The sequence below is a fragment of the Carcharhinus amblyrhynchos genome, chromosome 10 (genome assembly GCF_965287045.1).
Source record: "Carcharhinus amblyrhynchos chromosome 10, sCarAmb.v2.hapA, whole genome shotgun sequence".
Lineage (NCBI taxonomy): Eukaryota > Metazoa > Chordata > Chondrichthyes > Carcharhiniformes > Carcharhinidae > Carcharhinus > Carcharhinus amblyrhynchos.
In genome coordinates, this window is record NC_137333.1 from 65,229,573 (window position 1) to 65,254,626 (window position 25,054).

Sequence of the window (25,054 nt, forward strand, 5' to 3'; positions counted from 1 at the left end):
TTAACTCTCTTTGAGGACTTTTTGCATCTGCCCCACATCTTACATCAGGGCAAGAGCAGCAGGGAATGCCTGGCCAGCTTAATTGACATCACATCTACAAATATCCACTCCCTCTGACACTGAAACTCAGTAGCAGCATTATGTGTTATCTACAAGATGCATTTCAGCAAAAATCCTTAGGCAGCACCTTCCAAACAACTACCTCCATCTAAAAGAACAAGGGCAGCAGATACATGGGAAAACCATCACCTGCAAATTCCCCTCCAAGCTACTCACTGTCCTGACTTAGAAATATACAACCATTTCTTCACAGTCCCTCCATAACAGCATTGTGAGTCAGCACATGAACTGCAGTAATTCAAGAAGGCAGCTCACCATCACCTTCTCAAGGGCAATTAGGAAGGGGCAATAACTGCTGGCCAGTCAGCAATGCCCATGTGCCACAAATGAATAAAAAAAAGTTCGCTTCATAAAAGTGCTTTCTGCATCCTTAAGCTGAGCAATGGTGCCAATTTTCTTGCTCGTTTAATTTTAATGTCCCACAGATTCTACATAAAGTCTTAGCTATTGATTTATTGTGCTAGTTTTAGCACTAAGGAATGCATTGCTAATATTCACAACAGGAGTTTAGGTAATTTTTCCTCCCTGACTCATCATTCTAATTGAATGCAACAAGTAAACGTCTGTGCAAGACCTGCTGCAATTAGATATTAAAGTCTATTTGTGGTGATTAATTCAATCTCCAATACCATTGCACATCGGGATTCAAGACCCAATACATTATTCAGGTTAAGCAAGTTCAAGGATGGGCATAAGTGAATCTAGGCAAATGAAGAATACAGGAAGAGGAAGATTAATGAGGAGAAGAAGGAGGGGAGGAGGAGAATGGGAAATTTTTTAGCGACATAGGAGGGCAGGAAGACCTTAAATCCCTGCATTAATTGCTGCTAATAACTAAACCCATAAAGCCTGTTAAAATTACAATTTGAATTTCTGTTTAAGTACACAGGAACGGGAGCAAATCATTTAACCTGCTTAGTCTGCTTTGTAATTTAATTAGATCATGACAGATGTGTGCCTTAAATTTAAGTCCATATAACTTGATACCTTAAGCTACTAAAAACCTGTTTCTTGAAAACTCCAATTGCTTTCACTCTTCCCATTACTGTTGTCTTTTTTCCAGAGAAAGTAGCCTCTGGTAAAACACCTCAATCCTGCATTTTCATAAAATTGTTTTATACTTTCATAGAAGTATCATAGAATCCCTATAGTGCAGAAGGAGGCCATTTGGCCCATCAAGGCTGCTTCGACTACAATCCCACCACCCAGTGTCTATCTCTGTAACCCCACACATTTACCTTACTTACTCTGACATATCCCTAATGAGCAATTTAGCATGGCCAATTAACTTAACCCACACATTTTTGGAACTGTGGGAGGAAACCGGAGTATGCGGAGGAAACCCATGCAGACACAGAGAGAATGTGTAGACTCCACACACAGTCACCCAAACCAGGAATTGAACCCAGGTCCCTGGCACTGTGAGGCAGCAGTGCTAACCACTGTGCCACCATGCTGCCTTTTTCTTTCTCCGTATTTCTCTGTATGGTTTTTAAAATATAGAAACTAGAACTGTTCAATTTTCCCAGTGTGTTCCATCTAGTTTAACATAATTTATTTGTTTTTCTTTAATAATGAATCCCCAAAATCTAGTAAAGCATAGAATGATCATTATTCCACATATAGATAGAGAAAATCTTGATTTTCTGGTTTTCAGATTGACTGGTCTCACCTGCAGTGGGAATTGTTGCAGGTGGGAAGGAAAATTTGACGAACCAGCAAAAAGTCCATTAACTTCGGGTGAGAATTTCTGGTACCAAGGTGAATGGGACTGGAATACCCCACCCCAAATAACAACTGCTTCATATTTGTGAGGTGTCGTAAAGATACAAAATAGTGTGTCATGCATTAGGAGTTTTGAAAATAACATAAAGGGTACAATTAAAAGAACATTTACCTTTATCACTTTCTGAGCATAAAGCACCCCCTGAGTGGAGTGCTTGCCAAAATGTTGCACAGAAAAGTTTGCCCCTTGGTAATGGAGCCTGCCTGATTTTCTTTCATTTAAATAAATGGATGGACAAAGAATTGGGTGCATTCCATTAGTGATGTGATCATCACTCCGCCTGATTTCCACTTGGACACTCGTTAAGTGATACTATGCACTGAACAGGAAATTCTGAGCCCTCTTGTTTTTCAACTTGAGAGACAGTGATTGCAAAGATAACAATTGAATGAAATTCTCACATAATAAATCCAATTTGCTTCCTCACAATCCATCCTGGAGTGAAATAGCTTCCCCATTGTAGAAGTCTGAGAGCTCTTCAAATATCAAGAAAAGTAAATTAGTTTTTAAAGAGATTTTGCTTTTCCATAATCACCACAAAGATGACTTTCAGCAAAAGATAGCTGCAGTAAAAAAAATTATGTTGGTTTCTTCCCCTTGAGAACATACAGGCCTTCTGGGGAATACTGCAAGTAAGAGATTATATCCATCAAGAAATATGGACTTCTTTCTCTGGAAAAGAATTAGCTGAGTGGTGACCTGACGGAGGTATTTAAGATTATGTATATCTGGCTGGGGAACCTAAAACATGGGTCACTGTTTCATAATTCGGATTTGATTGTTTAGGACTGAGTTGCAGAGATATTTCTTTACAAGAGGATTGTGAATCTTTACAATTTTCTACCCCAGGAGGTTGTCAATTCTCTTAAGGCTGGAATAGACAATCTTTTCAGTTTGTCAAGGAACCAAGAGGTATCGGGAGAGGCTGAGAGAGCCCAAGAACAGTCAGGATTGTATTGAATGAGAGACGTCTTGAAGAGTCGCATGCTCTACTCTGGTTCCCATCTCTTGTGTTCTCTAATTTCACTACTAATGTTCAATATTTTTGTTTCACTTAATAATATGCCAGGCTGTGTTTAAAATCTGTGACTTTAAATGGTTCTGTAGGAATCTGTGTTAATATTTAAGTGTGCGCATAGAGCGGGAAAATATTGCTGGACTATGTTATTAACTTCATTGAAATTAGGATTGCACTATTCTTATTCTGCTGAATAGTATTCATGGCAATCATTGATTACAGTCTGGAAAACAGCTTAAATTGGATCTCCTTCCCTCTCTGTGTTTCCTTCCTGAGTAAAAAGTCTGACAACACCAGGTTTTAGTCCAACCTATTTATTTGATAATATACTCACAAGCTTTCGGGGCTAACCCCGAAAGCTTGTGAGTATATTATCAAATACATAGGTTGGACTAAAACCTGGTGTTGTCAGACTTTTTACTGTGTTTACGCCAGTCCAACGCCGGCATACCCACATCATTTCCTTCCTGAATCAGTCTTCGAAGCTTCAACTTTGCATTTACCAGATCCCCCCTTTCAGATTTACTTTGTCGTCTCTTTTATCCTTCTTCATTCTAGCTCCTATTTTTTGTGTTATGATAATATTGGTGGTGCCTTCCACCATGGACCTCAACATTTCACCTTGTTTCCCAGTAAAACAAGAAAAAGCTTCTTTTCAGAGCAGTATATGAGTTATAAATTTACCCAACAAAATACATTATTTTAATTCCAATTTAAAGTATTGGTGCAGATACAATCTAGGGAAGTAAATGGATTTGTTTATCATCTTATTCCAATAGAATGAGATAAAATTCCAGTAGACGGAATAAGCATCAGTACATGACATGCAATGAATATAAATGAGCCATGATATACCACAGAAGTGTGCTATGAGGGGAATTTTACTTCACAGTCTCTTGGTTTTTGAAAACTAAATTAGATTCACGAGGGTTAAGTAGAGTTGTATTGTCCTCCCTCCATTCATCTGGATGAAAATGGTGGAGCACACCAAAGCTGTAGAAATCCAAGTATGAGCCAAAATTTTCTCGCTGTTCCCAACGGCAAAATCTTCTGATCCCTCTGGTGTGAATGGAGATTTATTGTTGATCTGAACTTTCATGGCTGCTGGCTTCAGAACCTTCCAAAATCTCTGCTGACATGGCAAAAAAATCACATCAAGTGCTCAAAGTGCTGCTTATCCTTTCAGTTTCTTTGATGAATCAGCTGCGAGTTGTAAGACATAAGGTGCAGTTTCTTTTGCTGTCCTTAATGAGTTATCACTGAAATATCTTCAGGAAATTAAGATAAGAAACCCCACCTGCTTCATTCAGCTGGTTGAACCTTAATGGAGTGTAAATGCTCACTGCTCCACATCTCCGATTCCACAGCGCCCAAGAAATCTGCAGCCAATCTAAAAAACATGGGTACCCCTGTATTGCTTGGGTAGAAAGGAAAGTAAAAACACCCCTAAGATAACTTAAAAGGAACTAATCAATAGTACTTTCAGGAGAAAAAGCCCTGCATTATATTGGAGTCCATCACTCAAGACATTTTTTGTATCAGTTGGTTAATAGCAGCAGAGAACTTTAAACCCACCAGTTGCTGGAATAAAAACATCAAAACATACCAGAGCTGAATTTCAGCAACTAATAGACCTTCATACATAAGACCTGGAATTTCCCACTAATTTATGCCGGAAGATATATGTAGTTGCAGTGTTAAACAATATTTTAATGCTGAATTGCTTGTTCCTAAATCCAGTTCATTAATGTAAGTAATAAATAACAATTGTTGCTAAGCTGATTCTAGAACACCTTCCTCTAATTTGAATAATGGCCTTCTATATTCTTAGCCAATTTGCTATCCATGAAGTGATTGTGGTGTGCTGGTAATGGGGCAAGTCTACCAGTCCGTTCTGCTGCTTGAGTAGCACAGTGGGCTGGAAGACATCCGTAGGGGCCATTTTGTGGGCTTCCCGCTGGGTGCCACAGCCTCCACATGTCTCTGAACTTAAATCTTTTGACGTAATCAACTCTGTGCCAGAAATTGGCATAGAGCTGATTATCATATGGAAATCTTCATTTCCATATGATTGACAAGTCGAGAACAGAATTCACTGGGCTCTGGGCCCACAAGTGTCTCTTCACCTCCACCTCCACTGCGCGCACGGCAGCTCCCTCCCCCCCCCCCTCCCCAACCCACCAGAAGTGGTTCAATCCAGCATGGCTTACTTCTGCTCCCTACTAACAGGGAAAAGGTCACCCGACCTTGCTGGAGGGAAGAGAGACCATTGAGGAGGTTAGGGTAAAGGGGGGGATTGCCCCTTGGGCAGTGCCAGGCTGGCTACATCATAATCTCTTGATATACACTCACTCACCCTCAACCACTGTGAATGGGTATGATTGTGTGTTAATATGTGAGGGAAGAGGGTGAGTTGACATCTTGAAACTATGTGTGAGCATGAGACATGAACTCACTCACTTTTTCTCTCTCCTATACAGACACACTCTCGCTCTCTCTCTCCCTCTGTCCCCAACACTCACTCGCTCCCTTTTTCTCCCTTCCAGTTCACTCACTCTCTCCCAAACTCACTCACACAGCCTCTCTTCACCCTCACCACCCGCACACCATCGCATCCAGCCTCTTCCAACCCTGCAGAAACTCCTTCCGCCCACCCAGCCCAGCAGTCAGCCTCTCCCTCCCCCTGCTTGGTCCAACAGTCAGCCGCTCCCTCAACCTGCTCAGCATGGCAACCAGTCTCAGTTTTGCATTCTCTCTTGCTCTTTCTCGCCTGCCCTCTCTCTCTCTCTCTCTCCCATCTGCTGCTGATAGCTCACTCATGAGTCTATCAGCAGCAAACATGGCAGAGGAATGACTTGTAATTGGAGGAGAGGTTGCTTTCACAATCTTTCACTCCACTCATCGCTATTTTGAAAACTGCTTCTGGGGACGTCAGGGGCCACATCCAGCTCTGTGTTGGACCAGCCTGAATTATTCTGCCATTTCTTTGTCATTACCTGGGATTTTATCATGCTCATCCCTTAATAGTTCTATTTACATTTTCTTTATGTTATTTATATGCCAAAAGAGCATATTTATTTTTATTTGCTTTTTAATTTGATTCCAAAATTTTATTTTGCTTTCCAAATGATTATTTTTTCAATTTCTGTCCTAAAGTTCTTGTATTCCATTTTTCCTTCCCATATTTTAGTATCTCAGTAGGTGTTTGTATTTTCTTTAGATTCAATTTTCCTTTTTTTATTAATCCATATTAGTCTCACATTAATTTGGTCATTTTTGGTGTTTAATGGGACATCATTCCTTTAAACTTTAATGCTTACTTTTTTAAAGATGTCTGAGTTTTTTTGCCTGTCTGTTTTTCAGGATTTTCTCGCCATACTACTCTTATTCTTTTTTTTGTTTTATTACCTTAATCTTTGTTCTACTTATGTCATTTTTCATCCTTAGCGTGAACCTTTCCATGTTATAATTGTAACGACTATGATGCTCTCCTACCCTTCTCTTAGCTGTGATAGTGTATTAGCCATTACAAAACTGAGCAATGATTCTTTTCTTCTTGAAATGCTTACATACTGAGTGAGAAAAGGGTACTGTAAAAACCCTATGAAAGATTGATTTCTTTTATCCTTTTGCTACTCCTTCCTGCTTGTTTAACTAAGGTTGTTGACACCTTTTGTGATGGATATTCTATGCCCCCTGCTCACCTGCATATTTGCCTGCACATTTGCTCTTGCAATTCTCTTCCACTACTTTTTGGTCTGTAGTATATACCTATTGGGGTGATGGATCTCTCCTTATCGTTTAACTCAATCTATAAAACAGAGATGAGGAGGAATTTCTTCAGCCAGAGAATGGTGAATCTGTGAAACTCATTGCAGCAGAAGACGGTGGAGGCCAGGTCATTGAGTGTTTTTCAGGACAGAGAAAGATCAGTTCTTGATTAATAGGAGGATCCGGGGTTATGGGGAAAAGGCAGGAGAATGGGGATGAGAAAAAAATCAGCTATGATTGAATGGTGGAGCAGACTCGATGGGCCTAGTGGCCTAATTCTGTTCTTATGTCTTATGTGGATTCTTATTGATGGTTACAGCTTTTTTTCTAGAGCTGCTATGTTATTTGTGATCTATACAGCTACAGCACCTTCCCTTCTTAAATATGTTATATCCTGCAAAGTTAATGAAAATCCTTTTCTATAGATAGCTAACTTCATAAATCCTAGTATATTAGGATTCACCCTACTAATTATTGCCTCCAGTTGTCCTGTATATCAGGTATAATACTGTGGCAGCACTTTTTTTTATTCTTCATAATCATTTTACCTTTATGCTCTATGACTTAATCCAATCTCCGGCCGTTCGTGCATTTTCTTTAGTCCTTCATTTAGTTGCTCTCTCTAGCTAATTCTTTTGTTTTTAGTTTTCTGTAATTTCCAGCAGTTTCCTGCATCATATTATTAGTTAAAAATTTTTATTAAAGTCTTGCTCATTCTTTATGCTAGGACTCTTGCTTCAGCCCGATTCAAGTGCGGCCCGTTCCAGTGGTACATTTTCCACCCACCTCAATACTGGCACCAGTGTCCCATGAAATGGAACCCTCTCCTTCCCACACCATCTCTTTACCCAGGTTTTCACTTTAATCTATTTGTCCTTCATTAATTTGCACTGATTTTGCAAGATTGCTCCTTAAGCAGGAGAGCACCATATCAGATATTTTTAAAGAGATAATATTTCTCCTTTGTGGGTTTTTATCTACCTACATCTCTGTGCAGTTTTCTTTCAAAAAGGTCAAAAAATTGTTTGGATTGCCAGAACTTCGAATAAGTTCTACCAGCTGTCAAGACTGAACCTGAATAGCCTTATTAGGAATATAAAAAAGCACAAACTACAACATTATGGGATCAGCTGTAAGTAAACATTCTAAGCTTTTAAGAACTAACAAACTTCCTGAATAGACCAGTGAGCACAACCAGTAGGTAGGTGGCTGGTAGCAATACTTGTTGGGGGTGCTACATTTGACCTCAGTCAGTTGGGTCAGCAATGAGAGGATTGGTTCACCATGATATCTAGATATTCTTGAAGGAAGCATATGGATGATGTGGTAAAGCTGTGACAAAAAGGTTGGGTTCAGCTATGATATCTCCCACAATTCAATTGCTTGCTTAGGTTTCCTATCAAAATTCATACATGCATAAAGGTTGCTTGTATCAAGACGGTTATACTGATATAAATTACATGAACAAGAAAATTATGCTTAAATTTTAAAAGTTTTTAAATTAAAAAAAAATTCAGTTTAATAGGTTAACTAATTTTCTGTTGTCTTTTTTAACAGGAACTGAATAGGCTTGAGCCACATACAAATTTCCGTCTTTGGCTTACATCTGAAAACCATCTTAAGTTTTCCCCAATATTACTTCAGTCCAGTCTTAAAATAACATATGAAGTAAGTTTGTTTTACAGGAAAGTCAAATTTTTAAGACAGTGATTATTGATTAATGTTTTTAATTAGGAATAACATTACATTAAAATGACATACTAATGTTAAATTCAGTGGACGAGAGTACCATCTTGGTGTGCTTTCACACAGATAATTACCAGTTTATAGACTTCATCGGTAAATATCATATACCCACTTCTCCTTCTTGCTCAGGTGATAAAGGATGCTGTCCAATGACCTATGAAGGAAGTTTGGAATGACTAAGAACAGCAGTTTGTATTTATTTAATACCACTGATGTCAAAATACCTGCCAATGTTATTCATAGAGGCAGAAAGTGAAAATAAAGTCTGAATCAAAGAAGGAGAAGTTAAAAAGGGTAATTAAATGAGTTGGAGAGTTGAGCTTAGGAAGCAAAAGTGGAACCTAGGAAGTTGAAAGCACTGCAAAAAGAGGAGGGATGTGCAAAAAGGAAGTGTTAGTGGGGTGGGGATTGAACTGGATGAGGATGAACAATAGTGAGGGGTTAGACCATGGAGGATTCATAACATAAGTAAAAAGGAATGGGAATAGACCAAATGGTCCCTTGAGCTTGTCTTGCCATTCAATATGATCATTGCTGATGATCTACCTCAATTCTACTTTCTTGCCCATTCCTTAGTATCCTTCTTTATATCTAATACACAGAGAATCCACAGAAGATGAGGAAGAAAAATACACACAACAGCTGTTAGTGGAGTAGCAAAGTGATTAGAGGGATTCAAACAGGACAGTTGAACACGAGTCTGAAAAAGACTTGCATTGTACAAATTCTTTCATGGTCACCTGATGTCCCAAAGTGCTTTACAACCAAAAAAGTATTTTTGAAATATAGATCCTATTGGAGTGGAGGGAAAATGGCAACAATTGTACACACCAAACTGTATTAATGACGAGACAACTTGCTTTGGTGATGTTGATTAATAGATCAATATTGGCCAGAATATGAGATTAACTCTGCTACTCATTGAACTCATGTCTTGGAATTTTTTATGTCCACCTGAGAGCATAAATGGAGCCTTGGTTTAACATCTCATTGGTAAGATAGTACAGCATTCCCATGGTACTGCAGTGGACTGTTAGCTTAATTGTTGTGATCAAGTTCCGGAATGGGACTTGAACCCACACTTTCTGATTCAGTGCAAGAGACAACTGAACCATGTCTAAAACATGGGTGGAATGTGTTGTAATATTTCTTTAAGGGATATCAACATGACATCATTAGAAGGAAAATGTGTCATGTGATTATATCTTAGTTTCACTTTTGCTTTGAGCAGAGCACATGTATAGCTCTCAAACAAAAACAGAAAATACTGGAGAAACTCAGCAGGTCTGACAGCATCTGTGGAGAAAGAATAGAGCCAAAGTTTCGAGACCTGATGCCTTCAAGCTTTATCCCTATTTACAACTGTTCTCGTGCCTGGTTTTAATAAATGAATCCATAACATATTTATCAGTCCCTTATGAGAGATTGATGTATTGTACAGTAAGTAAGCCCAAGGTGTTTATCATTTTAATAACAAGACATGGTGGCAGTGATGGGATGACAGATGGTACCTTGATTTTTATTATGTCACAGTATTAATTCATTAATACTAAAGACACTGCCTGAGCAGCATCTTAAGGGATGAGTGACCTTTAACAACCACAACCATGTTTTTTGTGCCTGCAGCCACTGGAGGGTTTTCAGTTTTACTAGGATTCAGTTTTACTAGGATCCACATTTGGTCAAATGCTGCCTGATGCGACAAGCAGTCGTTGTAATCTCCAGAACATTCAATTATTGGCAACTTTGAATAGAACTTTAGCTCACTTAAATGCTGATTAATTAATAGCAGTTGAAAAAATAAATGAAGATATTCATGTACAACTTATATTATAAGATATCACATTTCTTAAGCATCCATAGTCATAGAATAATAGAATAGTAATGAGGCTGTCTAAAGTTCCTAGAAACAATAAATATATCACTAGTATTTACATATCTGTAAAAGCTGCTAAAAACTCTATTGCAACTTTATCTTTAATAAAAAAAACACATTTTTTTCTAAAGTATATTAAATTACCTGTTTACAACTTCAGCATCCCAATTTGATCATAACATATCAAAAGCATATAATTATAATATATCTTTAGTTAGATATCTAAATACTGCTATTTTTTCACTATTGTTTTGTTCATCCAACAGGCACCGCCAGGTTTAAAGAAGAACTTGATGAGGACCTATGAATCCTGGACATCAGAGCAAATTGCTAGGAAAGGTGTATTAGAACGAGCACAATCCCTCTTCAGCTTAGCCTGGTTTCATGCTGTTTGTCAGGAGAGGAGGAAGTATATCCCTCAAGTATGTATGCCAGTATCAAGCAAACGTTTATACCAGAGCAAAAACTTGAACTTGATTCATAGTTAAACTTTCAAGTAGTTTCCATGTGGAATAAAGATTATTGAACAACTTTTAAAACTACAAATGGCTTATACTGTATCTGGCAATTTTACTATATATCAACATTCACTTTTTAAAGGTTTTAATTTTTTTTGGTGTCATAAGTTGGAGTGAATTCACTACTTTTTTCAATGACATTGTATTGCTTTTCTCATTATGTTTGACATATAAAGAACCTTAGATCAATCAAACAACTACTTTAGTTCTGTCTTCATGGAGAAAGATACAAATGCCATCTCCCAAAATTCTGTAGGTTCTTGTTCTATAGAGTGGAAAGTGGTAAATGTAACTCTGCTATTTAAAGAAAGAGGGAGGGTGAAAACAGGGAATAACAGATCCAGTTAGCCTAACATCAGTACCAGAGAAAATGCTACAATCTAATATAAAGGATGCGATAACAGGACACTTAGAAAATATCAACAGGATTAGACAAAGTTACCATGGATTTATGAAAGGGAAATCATGTTTTGACAAACCTACTGAGGATGACTTTTGAGGATGTAACTAGTCGAATAGATAATTATATAGAGAGTGTAGCTAAGGTTCACCAGACTGATTCTGGAATGGCACAATTCTTGTATGGGGAGAGATTGAATCAAATGGGCCTGTATTCACTGGAACTTAAAAGAATGGGAGGGGATCTGATTGAAACGTATAAAATTCTGACAGGCTGGACAGAGTGGATGCGGAGATGTTGACATAAAACCAACCACCTCACCAGGATCGAGGCGGGCAAAGTTCCCAGAACAAAATCTCTGTTGACCTCAGGCGGGATTTTACAATCTTGCCAGAGCGAGGTTGTGAAATCCCTCCTGTTGTTTCCTCTGGTCTGGGAGGTCTAGACAAGGGGTCATAGTCTCAGGATATGAGGTAGGCCATTTAGGACTGAGGTGAGGAGAAACTTCCTCACTCAAAGGGTGTTGAACCTGTGGATTTCTCTACCACAAAAGGCTGTGGAGGCCAAACCACTAAACATATTTAGTAAAGAAATTGATTGATTTCTAGATTCTAAAAGGTTCAACGGATATGGAGAGAAAGTGGGTGTTGTTGAGATAGAGGATCAGCCATGATCATATAGAATGACAGAGCACTCTCAAAGAATTGAATGGTCGTCACCTACTCCTATTTTCTATGTACCATTCATTGCCAATTTTTTAACAATACAAGACTCAAATCAGTAGTTTGTTTTGTTCTGGCATACAGATAGATGTCATATAACGTTCAGAAAAAAATATTCATTTGTCCCTGTATATCATTTCATTTCAGGGTTGGACCAAATTTTATGAATTTTCTTTGTCTGATCTCCGAGCTGGATTTGAAATCATTGACAGGCTTTTCGATGGTAAGTCATATTTTAATGAAATACTGTGTTTAATTTACTTTGATTTATACGTTGGAATAATTAAAATCTTTCTTAGCACTGTTGGCTACATCTTTATTGTTAACAAACAAAAATGTTGATGATTCTCAGGAAATATATGTTAAAATGCATGAAACATGGTAACATCGAGAGAAATAAAGATGCATTGCACGTAAAGGCATTTTATGCCACTGCAGAGAGCAGGCACAGACTCGAAAAGCTGAATGGTCTCTTTCTGTGCTGTAACCATTCGGTAATTCTATGCTAAGTGCAGATCAAGGACTAGTAAGTGGAGATTAAAGTCACTGCCTGCTTTCTTCCTCAAGCTTCGTGTTAATATTGCAATCAGCTCTCAATTACATATTTGAAAAAAGAACCTGCTGTGCAGTCCCTCTGCAAGAGTAACTTTGCTAATCCCTGCCCTTTCAATGTCACCTACAAATGTTTTCTCTTTAGTTGCTCATTTAGTTATCACACACTCAGGCAGACCATTCCAGATCTTAACCACTCCTAGTGTATAAAAGCTTTACATCATTCCATCTTTGGTTCTTTTGCCATTCACCTAACATCTGTGCCTTATGATTCTTGAGCATTCCACCAACAGGGACTATTTCTATCTATTCTGTCCAGAGAAATCTCTCATGATTCTGAACATCTTGATCAAATCACTTCTCAACTTGCTCTTCTTTAAGGAGAATCACTCCAGCTCCTCCAGTGTAGCCATATCAAGGCTGTTCCTGCTGCCTGCAATTTAAAATTATTTTGGCCAGATTGTATTGGGTAGAAAGTGGGTGAATCACTTACTTCAGTTTGACTGTGCCCCCCCACTGTTTTTGCAGATTCCTATAGATATGTTTGCGTTGTGATATGACACGCTAATCCAAGGTCAATAACAGACTGTTCTTTTATAATAGTGACTTTTAAGGGGCATCTTGACAAGTACATGAATTGGGATGTAGTCCCCGTAAGGGGGCTTTAGTTCAGTCAGGCAGCATGGTCGGTGCAAGCTTGGAGGGCCGAAGGGCCTGTTCCTATGCTGTAATTTTTTTTTGTTCTTTTAGATGCCTGAAAGGAGGCCTCAGCTATTACCACTTGCACTGATATCCAAGCTATAGTAACTCATTGTAACTCATGAAACAGGAGGGTCACTGTCAATATTAACTTAAGTACAGGAAACAGTATGTCTTGTTAACTGGTTATATTTTAGATTGAAAGGTGGTTTCCCAATAGTCAGTGCCAGGACCACTGTCTTTATACATACGTAAATGAGTTGAATATTAGCTTACAGAATACAACGACAAAATCTGCTGATGACACCAAAAGAGTGGCAAACAGCGAGGATGATTATTATTAATGCAAAGGGATAGATAGATAGGTTAGCAGAATGAGCAAACAAGCAGCAAATGGAATTTAATACAAATAATCGTGAGGTGATGCATTTTGGCAGAAGGGATTGAGGAGGCAATAGACATTTAATGACAGAATTGTAAATGTCCGCAAGGACAGAAGGACCTGGGGGTGCACGTGCATAAGCCCTTGAAGGTGGCAGGACATATTGATAGTTTGGTTAACAAAGCATATGTGATCTTGGGATTCACAAACAGAGGCATTGAATATAAAAAATAGTGAAGTTATGCTGAATCTTTATAAAGCTCTGGTTAGACCCAAACTAGAGTTTTATGTCCTGTTTCAGTCACTTTGCTTTAGGTTGAATGTGAGGCCCTTGAGATGTTGCAGAGGAGATTTACTGAAATGGTTCTTGGATAGGGGATTTTAGCTACCAAGTTAGGATGTACTAGCTGGAGTTGTTGCCCTTGGAGCAAAGGAGGTTATGAGAAGATTTGCTGTAAGTGTATAAGATTATGACATATTTGGATAAGTCATGGGACAAGAACAGCAGGACACAAATTTAATGATTTTGTCAAGAGATGCAGGGGAGAATGCAAGGATTAAATTGTTCACAAAATGAATGATAATAACCTGGAACATTACTGGCGAAAGCAGAGCTAATCAATAATTTTGAAAGGAAATTGGACGGCCACTTGAAGGAACTTGTAGGGCTAAGAATGGGGGAATGCAATTGACTGGATTTCTCTACGGAGAACCAGCATAGACTTGATGAGCTGATTGATTTTTTTCCTGTGCCCTTTGACTATGGCTTTTATTAACATGCAATTATTGTCAAAACAAAAAATGCTATCTTTTAGATAGCCATTATATAGTGCCAAAGAGCTCTCGATCTGGAATTAAGTGGCAAACATTACCAGTATAGGGTGTAGCCTTGGTCACATTTTTTCCTATCTGCCAACGTTACTCAAATATGGTGAATCTCCTTCAAAATGCGCAACTTGGGGGTTATGACAGGAAGCATTAAATAAATGTGTTACTGCCTGATTTATGTTTATTGGAAAGGATTTTTATGTGATTTTATAAATGTGGCTCTTACTCAGTCCAATTTTTTTTTATATATTGCTGCTGACAGTTCACTTTGGTGCTGCCTGATGGGCACCATTTTCTTTGCTTATCTTTCTTTATTTCTTCTGACATTCGGCTATGAACTTGGGTTTCGAGAATGACTGCCAGAAGAAAATGGTGCAATTATCACCGAAGACAATCCAGATGCACCACCCATATAAAAACCCGTGGTCAGTTATAAAATACTTTGGCAGAAGATTGGGAGCAATTACCTTTTCTGTTATTATAATTTTAATCTGAAAAATGGCAATTTTGTCACCCAAAGCTGAATAAACTAATACTGGCAATGAATCTCTGAGAGATTTTGGTAATTAAAAAAAACTTCCTGATTGTAGTTGTTTTGTGTGTTCACATGTTTATATGACTCTACCAAAATTGGGGCTGTACACACCCATAGTACTGGTGCACTTGGATCTATAGGATAGGGAAGAGACAATGCCAGTGACAAAAGACTCATCTCTTATTTTGATAAGGCTAAGAACACAGGAAAAGCTTTCCCAGAGAACTTGGCCTGATAGCTGGCTAAAGAACTGTAATCATAAATATCTGAGTAATGTTCTTTAAATGCAGAAGAATGGACTTGCAACATATTATCATTAAGATGCAATGTCCTTTGTACCAGGAGCAATCAAACTGGCTAACAAAAGTGAATTGTGAGAGTTCACCAGTTATTTCAAATAGATCATAACTCACATTTGGAATACTGACTTGTGAAACAACTGCTGTAAAAAAATGCTAATAAAGCACTAAGTCATTTAGTGAGTGCAAATATTTATTCAGTGGAGTGAATGATGCAGGAATTGGCAGTTCAGCACAGTCAGAGTTAATGTGGGATTGGAGAACAGTACTGCCACAGTATGATGCAGAAAGACCTTTGACTGTAGTCAAGAAACCAAGTTGTATGAAGAGACTTGGGCAGAGGTCAGCATGAATTTGGCTTCTAGTGTGGAATATAATTTGTACATATACATCGTTGCGTGCTGTCAATAATCAATACTGTTCAACCTTGCAAGTTGCTGAACTTTTGTGAGACTTTCTGAACAAACTTTTGTAACATGATGGCAGCTAATAAATGGACCTAGAAGCTGCTGAAGGATCTGGAATTTGGAAAAGTATAGCAACAGCACCCTGACCTGAACCAAAGACACAGCTGGAGATTGCTGAAAAAGAAATTCCATTGTATGTGGCAACCAAGATCCATCGAGAAAAGAGAAGTTTTAAAACTCAGCCAAATAAAGGGAATCACCCTTTACTCGCCCTAATGTATTCCAAAAATGTTCCAAAGGGGCCAAATCTTTGATTTAAAAATTCACTGCAATCCCTTTGGAAGTCGGGTCCGCAATCGCTGCCAAAACCTGACGGGCACAGGAAGAAGCATTGAAAAAATGGTTACTGCAGTATCATCTGTAAAAGAGAAACAAGATTCAAATCTGTATCCCCACCCCGCCTGTCTCCCAAGTAGAAAAGAAACCATGGATAATTAATCAACCGTACCACATCAATTTGGGATGATGCAAGAGCCAAACTAGATGCAAAATTGGGAATTATGGAGAAGATTTTCTTTTTAAGTTACCAGAGTATACCCACATTATGTAAGAAATCAGAGGAAGTCAAAGTTAATATGTTTCTATATTGATGAAATTGCCAATGAAATAATCCAAATGCAAGACATTGATGAATCCTCAGCCAAGTTGATGATGAGGTTTACAATTCTTTGCAAAGTATTTTCATCTTCAAGTATTGGAGAGAACTTCTAAAGAGGGATAGAATACCCCCAATAAAGCAATGAAAGGGCAAATGACAGTAGCCATACTGAGCACACGAGGGCAGGAGGACATGTCAGCACTGGGGAGCCAAAATTTCTCCAAGGCGAGAGCAATGTCCAGCAATCTCTGTGCAGTGTTTCAACTGCAACCAGCTGGGACACTTTGGAAACTGTGCAAATCTACGACATTGAGACATGTGGAAGATCCCAAAAAAGTCCGCGAAATTGAGGTACCACACCAGGAAGGAGTCCAACCATGCTTCTTGGGTGAGGTTACAAATCCTGGATTATCCTTTCCGAATGCTGACATCTCTGTGAATGGTCAGCCCATCGATTTCAAATTAGATACAGGAGCCAATATTACGTTCCTCTCACAAAGAGCATGCCTGGTGGAGCAAAGCCTAGTGCCACCCACAATACCACCGTGCAGAGCAGGTTGTAATTAAAGGTACATTGTATGCCACACACCAATACAAAATCAAACAGATTTTGGGACATTATTTGCATTCCATAATCAAGACTTCTTGCTCTTGAGCAGGAAAACCTGTATGGATCTCAATTTCTTTCAGAAACCTGATGACGTTTGCCTTTTAAGAAAAGGTTTCTGAAATCTTTCACTGGATTAAGGTGACAGAAGATTGTATACAGCATTACATTGAGAGAGGGTGCCAAGCGTGTGTGCCTGTTCACAGCTTGAAGAATAGCACAGCCATTTATGAAGCAAATGCAGCAACAACTGGATGAGATGACCAAAATGGGGGTTGATCTTCCTATTACTCAGCTGACTGAATGATGTTCTATGACGGATCCATTCGTGCCTGTGTTGACCTGACACAACTGAACAAGACAATGGAGAAAGGAGTTCATCCGACGTCCTCAGAGGACAACAGCCTGACCAAGCACTCAAAAAGCAGCGTTTTCAAAGCTCATGCTAATAGTGGCTTCTGACAACTTCCGTTAGATGCAAAGTTAAGATTGCTTACTTAATTTATCACCCATTTAGCAGATTCTGCTCTTTAGCATTACCTCAACACCCAAGATTTGTCAGTGCACAATTTTGTCCATCTTAGAAGGCCTGGAGGATGTAATTTGCCATATGGGTGATTTTTTGATCCATGGTACAATCATTGACGAATAGAACAGGAGGTCGATCCATGGCTACCCTAGAATGCTTGCAGAAAGTAGGGCTGACATTGAACGAGAAATGTGGGCCACGATTCTCCCATCGCGACCTGCAACTTTTCTGGCGGGTCATGGTGGGAGATGCATGTCACCAGCCTTGTTCCAGGATTTATACATAAGCATCTCCCACAGCCAGCGAGCAGTCACCGGTCAGACCATGCTGGAAATCAGCGGGATGGCGGGTAAGTCATTTGAATCTGCTCCAAATGTATTTTAAATATGTTTAGCAGTTCATTATCGGGACCCGTCAGATCCCATTGAATCTCCCACCCCACCAGGAGTACTTCATTGCAGTGGGGTTTAGAGTATCTCCCCTTTTTAGGAACTAGCGGGAGACCCCACTGGAATGAAGGGGGGCAATCGGGGCCCCCCCAGGGGGTCAGGCAGTGCGGAGAGGTGCCCCCTGGGGATGAGCACCTTGGCAATGCCAGCCTGTGCCCCCAGCACTGCCCAACTGGCAAAGTGACCATGCCCAGGGGACACCTTGGCACTGCCCACGGCATTGGCCAGTGCCAGGGGATGGGGACTATTGTGGGCAAGGTCTACGGGCAATTAGTGGGGTGGGGGATTCCCGCTGCCACTCTGCAGACAGGATTGGTCTGGGATGAAGGGTGGGCAGTGATTGGGTAGGTTGTGGGAGGTTGTCCCTCCCGGGGAGGGAAGGGGTATGGCAGGGGATTACCATTACTGGGGGACTGGTGGGCTGGACATCAGGGTGCTTGGGGTGGGAGGATCAGGGCTGGCCTGGACAGGCCCAGAGGCAGCGCTGCAGGGGTCCCAGGCTGGCCAGTGATCGAGCTCTCCTGGGTTTTTAATGAGATTCATGACTGGGACCTTTGCAGTGCACAGAGTGTGGAGATTCAGGTGAGAAGCTGAACTGACAAAATAGTCGGGAATGAGAACAGTTTTCTCACCAATTCAGCACTTTTGGGAGAATCAGGGCTGTGAGTTCTCTGAAACCTCTTTTCAGTTCTAAGGACATGTGAGCAGCAGAGGCATCATGGCAAGCAAAACAAAGACAATCAGCGAATTTGCAACCCCCAACATCTATTCCAGACCTCAAAAGACCTGGACATGGTGAACTAGTTGGCAACGTTTCTGCCCAACTCATGCAGATCACAGGACGCCTGAAACAGCTACTCAGAAATGGCCAGATGTGGTGCTGGGAGACATGCCAAGCTAGACATTCAGTCTCATCAAAGATCCGATATTCTGACTCACTGCAATCCATCCCTGCCACGACAGTAGCAATGTATGCTACCTCCACAAATTATATTCCCAATTGATGAGGTAGCATTTTCCAGTTACCTCAGGGAAGCTTCAGCAAATTTGCCAGGACCAGTTGCAAGATAAAGAGTGTGTCTGCATCCATCATTAGTTTCAACAAGGGTGACCACGCCAGAGACCAGGTGGTAACTTCATGAAAATTTGTTTTGAACAGCAGAACACTTCACAATGACTGATAATCTGCTGGTCTATAAAAGAACATAGAACATTACAGCGCAGTACAGGCCCTTTGGCCCTCAATGTTGCGCCGACCTGTGAAAACCAAACTAAAGCCCATCTAACCTACACTATTCCAATATCATCCGTATGTTTATCTAATGACCATTTAAATGCCCTTACAGTTACTGAGTCCACTACTGTTGCAAGCAGGGCATTCCACGCCCTTAGTACTGTCTGAGTAAAGAATCTACCTCTGATATCTGTCCTATATCTATCAGCCTCAATTTAAAGCTATGTTCCCTCATGCTAGCCGTCACCATCTGAGGAAAAAGGCTCTCACTATCCACCCTATCTAACCCTCTGATCACCTTGTATGCCTCTATTAAGTCATCTCTTAACCTTCTTCTCTGTAACGAAAACAGCCTCAAGCCTCTCAACCTTCCCTCATAAGATCTTCCCATCATACCAGGCAACATCCTGGTAAATCTCCTCTGCACCCTTTCCAATGCTTCCATATCCTTCCTATAATGCTGCAACTAGAACTGTATGCAATACTCCAAGTGCAGCCACACCAGAGTTTTGTACAGCTGCAATATAACCTCATGACTCCAAAACTCAATGACTCTACCAATAAAAGCTAACACACCATATGCCTTCTTAACAACCCAATCAACCTGGGTGCCAACTTTCAGGGATCTATGCACATAGGCACTGAGATCTCTGCTCATCTACTCTACCAAGTATCTTACCATTAGCCCAGTACTCTGCATTCCTGTTACTCCTTCCAAAGTGAACCACCTCACACTTTTCCACACTAAACTCCATTTGCCACCTCTCAGCCCAGCACTGCAGCTTATCTCTGTCCCTCTGTAACCTGCAACATCCTTCTGCACTGTCCACAACTCCACCGAGTTTAGTGTCATCCGCAAATTTACTAATCCATCCTTCTACACCCTCATCCAGATCATTTATAAGAATGACAAACAGCAATGGCCTCAAAACAGATCCTTGCGGTACATTACTAGTAACTAAACTCCAGGATGAACATTTCCCATCAACCAACACCCTCTGTCTTCTTACAGCTAGCCAATTTCTGATCCAAACCCCTAAATCACCCTTAATCCCATGCCTCCATGTTTTCTGCAATACCCAACCGTGGGGAACCTTACCAAATGCTTTACTAAAATCCATATATACCACATCAACTGCTTTACCCTCATCCACCTCTTTGGTCACCTTCTCAAAGAACTCAATAAGGTTTGTGAGGCACGACCTACCCTTCACAAAATTGTGTTGACTATCCCTAATCAAATCATTCCTTTCTAGATGATTGTAAATCCTATCTCTTATAATCCTTTCCAAAACTTTGCCCACAACAGAAGTAAGGCTCACTGGTCTATAATTACCAGGGTTGTCTCTACTCCCCTTCTTGAACAAGGGGACAACATTTGCTATCCTCCTGTCTTTTGGCACTATTCCTGCAGACAATCTGTAAAGTGAGGAGGCGCCCCGCAAGCCGAGAGCTGGTGTCAGTGAGTTCGAGTCTCACCAAATCACAACCATCACTGCTTGATTCACACTCACTCACCCCCTTCCCCATCCCACTACTGGCCTCTCCCCTCAGTGTCCCACTCCTACCCATGGATCCTGGCTCAGAGCTCCGGCAGTTCTTGCCGGCGCGGGCACGGTGGTTATATTTGTTCAAAACTCAACTTTGGTAAATGTTGCCACCTCCCATCATCAGCAAACTTTCCAACATTCCGCCAGTACCTCGGCACTTATTCACCCCAGTTCACGCTCTGTGTGAACGGAAAATTTCCCCCACTCCCCAAACCCAATAAAAATCCTCCCAATCCCAGCTTGGCTCGTTACAATCATAGGCATCCCTGCTGGTTGCACCAAAGGAGAGGCTGACCCTTCCCCCCGAGCTGAGGTTACCTCCAGCTGGTACACACCGGAAGGGCCCATTTACCCAGAAGGAACTGGGTTCTCCCTCCCTGCACTCCCAGCACCTCCAACCCAAAATCCTTTGAGATTTTTGATGCACACTCCCCAGCGGAATCCACTGCCAATCTCACAATCCTCATAATCACTTCTTCTCAGTCTGAATCAGTGACCAGTGAGGAGGGAGCAGGAATCTTTGCAGACGTGACATGTCCTGCTTGCGCTCCTTCCTCGCCCGGCGGTGTGGGGGTAAATTAAGAGCAGACTGGGGACCAGACCCTGGGCTCTCCTGGAGTGAGCGTCTGATGTACTAGGGGGCACAGCCTCAAGATAAAGGGGGGGCGGTTTAGAACAGAGTTGAGGAGGAACTTCTTCACTCAAAGGGTGGTGAATCTCTGGAATTCTCTGCCCGTTGAAGTGGTGGAGGCTACCTCGCTAAATATTTTTAAGACGCGGGTTGATGGGTTTTTGATAAGAGAGGGGATTAAGGGTTATGGGGAGAGGGCGGGAATGTGGAACTGAGCAGCGACAGATCAGCCATGATCTTATTGAATGGCGGGGCAGGCTCGAAGGGCTAGTTGGCCTACTCCTGCTCCTATTTCTTATGTTCTTATGTTCAATGACAACATAAAGATCAAAGCTAAAGGATCTGCAATCTCCTCCCTAGCTTCCCAGAGAATCCTAGGATAAATCCCATCTGGCCCAGGGGACTTATCTATTTTCATACTTTCCAGAATTGCTAACACCTCCTCCTTGTGAACCTCAATCCCATCTAGTCTAATAGCCTGTATCTCAGTATTCTCCTTAACAACATTGTCTTTTTCCTGTGTGAGTACTGACGAAAAATATTCATTTAGCTCCTGTCCAATCTCTTCGGACTCCACGCACATCTTCCCACTATTGTCCTTGACTGGCCCTCATCTTAGCCTAGTCATTCTTTTATTTCTGACATACCTGGAGAAAGCTTTGGGGTTTTCCTTGATCCGACCTGCCAAAGACTTCTCATGTCCCCTCCTGGCTCTTCTTAGCTCTCTCTTTAGGTCCTTCCTGGCTTACTTGTAACTCTCAAACGCCCTAAATGAGCCTGCACTTTATATAAGTCTCCTTCTTCCTCTTCACAAGAGATTCAACTTCTTTAGTAAACCACAGTTCCCTCACTTGACCACTTCTTCCCTGCCTGATAGGTACATACTTATCAAGGACACACAGTAGCTTTTCCTTGAACAAGCTCCACCTTGCAATTGTGCCCATCCCCTGCAGTTTCCTTCCACATCCTATGCATCCTAAATCTCATCTAATCGCATCATAATTTCCTTTTCCCCAGCTATAATTCTTGCCCTGCAGTATATACCTATTCCTTTCCATCACATATAATGAGCAGTTGGCCATTCCATTTTCCCTTCAGTTGAAGATTCTCCAACAAATCCACCAAGGCTGCCTGGGCATTATAAAGTACAGGGCATGAGCCCAGTCTGGTGGCCAGAAATAATAAGGAAAATTGAAGAAGTGATCTCAAACTGCCAGGTGAGCACATTGCACGAACCTGTCCAGAGGAAGTCTCTTACCCCACACAGTTAGTTCCCTGTAAAACCACAAGAATAGTTAGGAATAGATTGATTCCTGTCCAATGGCAGGTCCTTCCTCATCATGTTGATTACTTTTCCCAATGGGTTGAAGTGAAGCAACAACACACAATGGCCTCAGGAGTGGTCAAGAGGTCCTTGAAGGATGTGTTTGTGATTCAAAGCATCCTGGATCAGGCCCGCAATCCACAAATGAATACTTCACTCAGTGTACCATTGGTTACTGCTTTCAACACCTTATCAGTTTCCCAAAGTAGAAATAATCTAACAGTGGTATAAAAAGAGGAGCCCTCCCCAGCAGTGGTCTTTACATAGAGATCCACTGTGCTGCAATGTGGATTGGCCCCATCAGAGCTCCTAATGGACAGTAAACTTTGCAGTCAACTCCAGATGCTGCCAAACAAATGAATCCAGGGTTGGCAGTCAAGAACTACCAAAAGGTTCAAGACCTGGAAAAAACAGACAGGCTTCTGCATACAATAAAAAGTATTGAACTTCTAGTTCAATACTTGTGCTACACAAAGGTGGCAACGTTCGGATCAGGGACCTTGAAAGAGATGGTGTCATTATCTGGAGAGATGAATATCAACTAAGGGCATACATGGTGCATATCCTCGAAGGTATGATCAGGCGAAACAGGAGGAATCTCCTCCTCATCCCTTAAGGCAAATATCCTACTATACATCGAAGAAAATCAGATGGAGACAACCAAGTGCCAGAAATAGAGAATACTACGATTTCAACATGAAGCCAACAAAGCTTTCCCAAATAACAGAGTCTACCACTCCTCCAAGAGTTATAATAATGAGATCTGGAAGAATTGTCATGTTTCCAGTACATCTGAATTTATAAAGTCAGAGACTTGAGTGGGGGAACGGGTGAAGGAATAGCAAATAAAGAAAGATGATATTATAAGTATGATGGATAAAGACTTGGGAGGAGGTCTGGTATTAGGATGTTAACGGCAACGGTTAATGTGGGACTGGAGAACAGTACTACCCACACTATGATGTAGAGAGACACATGACAGTAGACAGGAGAGCTATATGGATAGACTTGAGTAGAAGACAGCATGAAGCTAGCTCATAGTTTGTGGTATATATTGTACATATTTACATATATACATATATAGTTTTGTGTTGCCATTAAATACTACTGTTAAACTTTATAAGCTTCTGGACCTGTTCATAAGATATACTGAAAAAACCTTTTCAAAAAATTAGAATTTCATGAATTTCAAGAGTGATGATTAGCACTAGTGAAAAAAATGTATTGCTGTTTGTATTATATTTGCATTCTATTCTATAATGCATTTCAGTGATTCCTACAATTATAGAAGTCACAATTTTTGAGTATTATCTCATTAAATATTCCACAGTTCACTTGAAAAACTTTCACAGCTGGATACCAGCTGATCAGCGTGGGCAGAAAATCATCAACTCCTCATTGACTGAGGCCGAGGCAATGTCTTCTGTGAGCTTGCAATTACTGTCTCACTTGAAGATTGCAGGAAGCTCAACCAGGCTGCCAAATAGGAACAGGATTGTGGGCAGTAGGAGGCTCCAACCAAGGACAGATCAGTGCCGGGCAATCTGGCAGGAGGTTCTGAAGGGAATCAGGAGTGCATTGTGGTCAGGGAAGGAAAAAAGAAAGCCATGGTTGTGGGTGGGGATGGAAAAGGGTATTCTTGTGGGGCCTGAAGGTGCACTCCTGCTACTCTGATCCTCAAGGAACTGAAAAAAAATATAAACTTGCCTTTCTGGGTTTCTTCTAATGCTTGGTCTACTTACCACCCAGTTGGCCTGGAAATCACAATCTCTCCCCAGTGCAGGCATTGAATTTAAAATTGAGTAGAACCCTGATGACTTCATTGGAGCCCAGTCTGCATGTTTCTAGCAGCACCTTGTAAACCTGTGGTGGGAGCTCTGCACATTTGTTAAAAACAGTAGTTTACACTTATGTTCCATATGAAGGGTAGTAGGACAAGGTGGGAAGATGTGTTGGAGTTGCATCTCATTTGCCCACCTAGTCAGGGCTAAGTCAGGGCTTTAATATTATCTGTGATCTCTGTTGTACGATCTTGGAACTCAACAATGATTAATTTGATATCCACAGAAACAAAGGATGTTCAGTGGGAGTTTGTTCGTGGTCTGTTGGAAAATGCTATCTATGGTGGACGTATTGACAACATATTTGATTTACGAGTCCTGAACTCATACCTGGAGCAATTTTTCAACCCTAAAGCAATTGCTGGATCACAGTCCAGAAGCAAAAACGTAGCTTCATTTCCATCATCCATCACTGTGCCCAGATCTTGCAGCATAATGGTAGGTGATGTTAATCATGTATGTAGCTGCAAACAGTGGAAATTCTCCATCTGGCAGGAAATTTCATTTTAATTTAATTTTGAAAGCTTCATTGAAGATGAGGATACATTTATGTCATTTGCTGTTGAAGAATT

At 40.7% G+C, this 25,054-nt stretch overlaps 1 protein-coding gene across 2 annotated transcripts in view; it reads left to right on the forward strand.

The window, feature by feature from the left end:
* The window catches only part of dync2h1 (dynein cytoplasmic 2 heavy chain 1), a 546,351-nt gene that overhangs the window by 379,487 nt on the left and 141,810 nt on the right, over positions 1–25,054 (forward strand). For both annotated transcript variants that reach the window (XM_080197215.1, XM_080197216.1), the window contains 4 exons: positions 8,253–8,363; positions 10,584–10,739; positions 12,105–12,180; positions 24,709–24,920. In XM_080197215.1, coding sequence (XP_080053341.1) covers positions 8,253–8,363; positions 10,584–10,739; positions 12,105–12,180; positions 24,709–24,920 — 555 coding nt within the window. The remainder of the gene's footprint in view (positions 1–8,252; positions 8,364–10,583; positions 10,740–12,104; positions 12,181–24,708; positions 24,921–25,054) is intronic.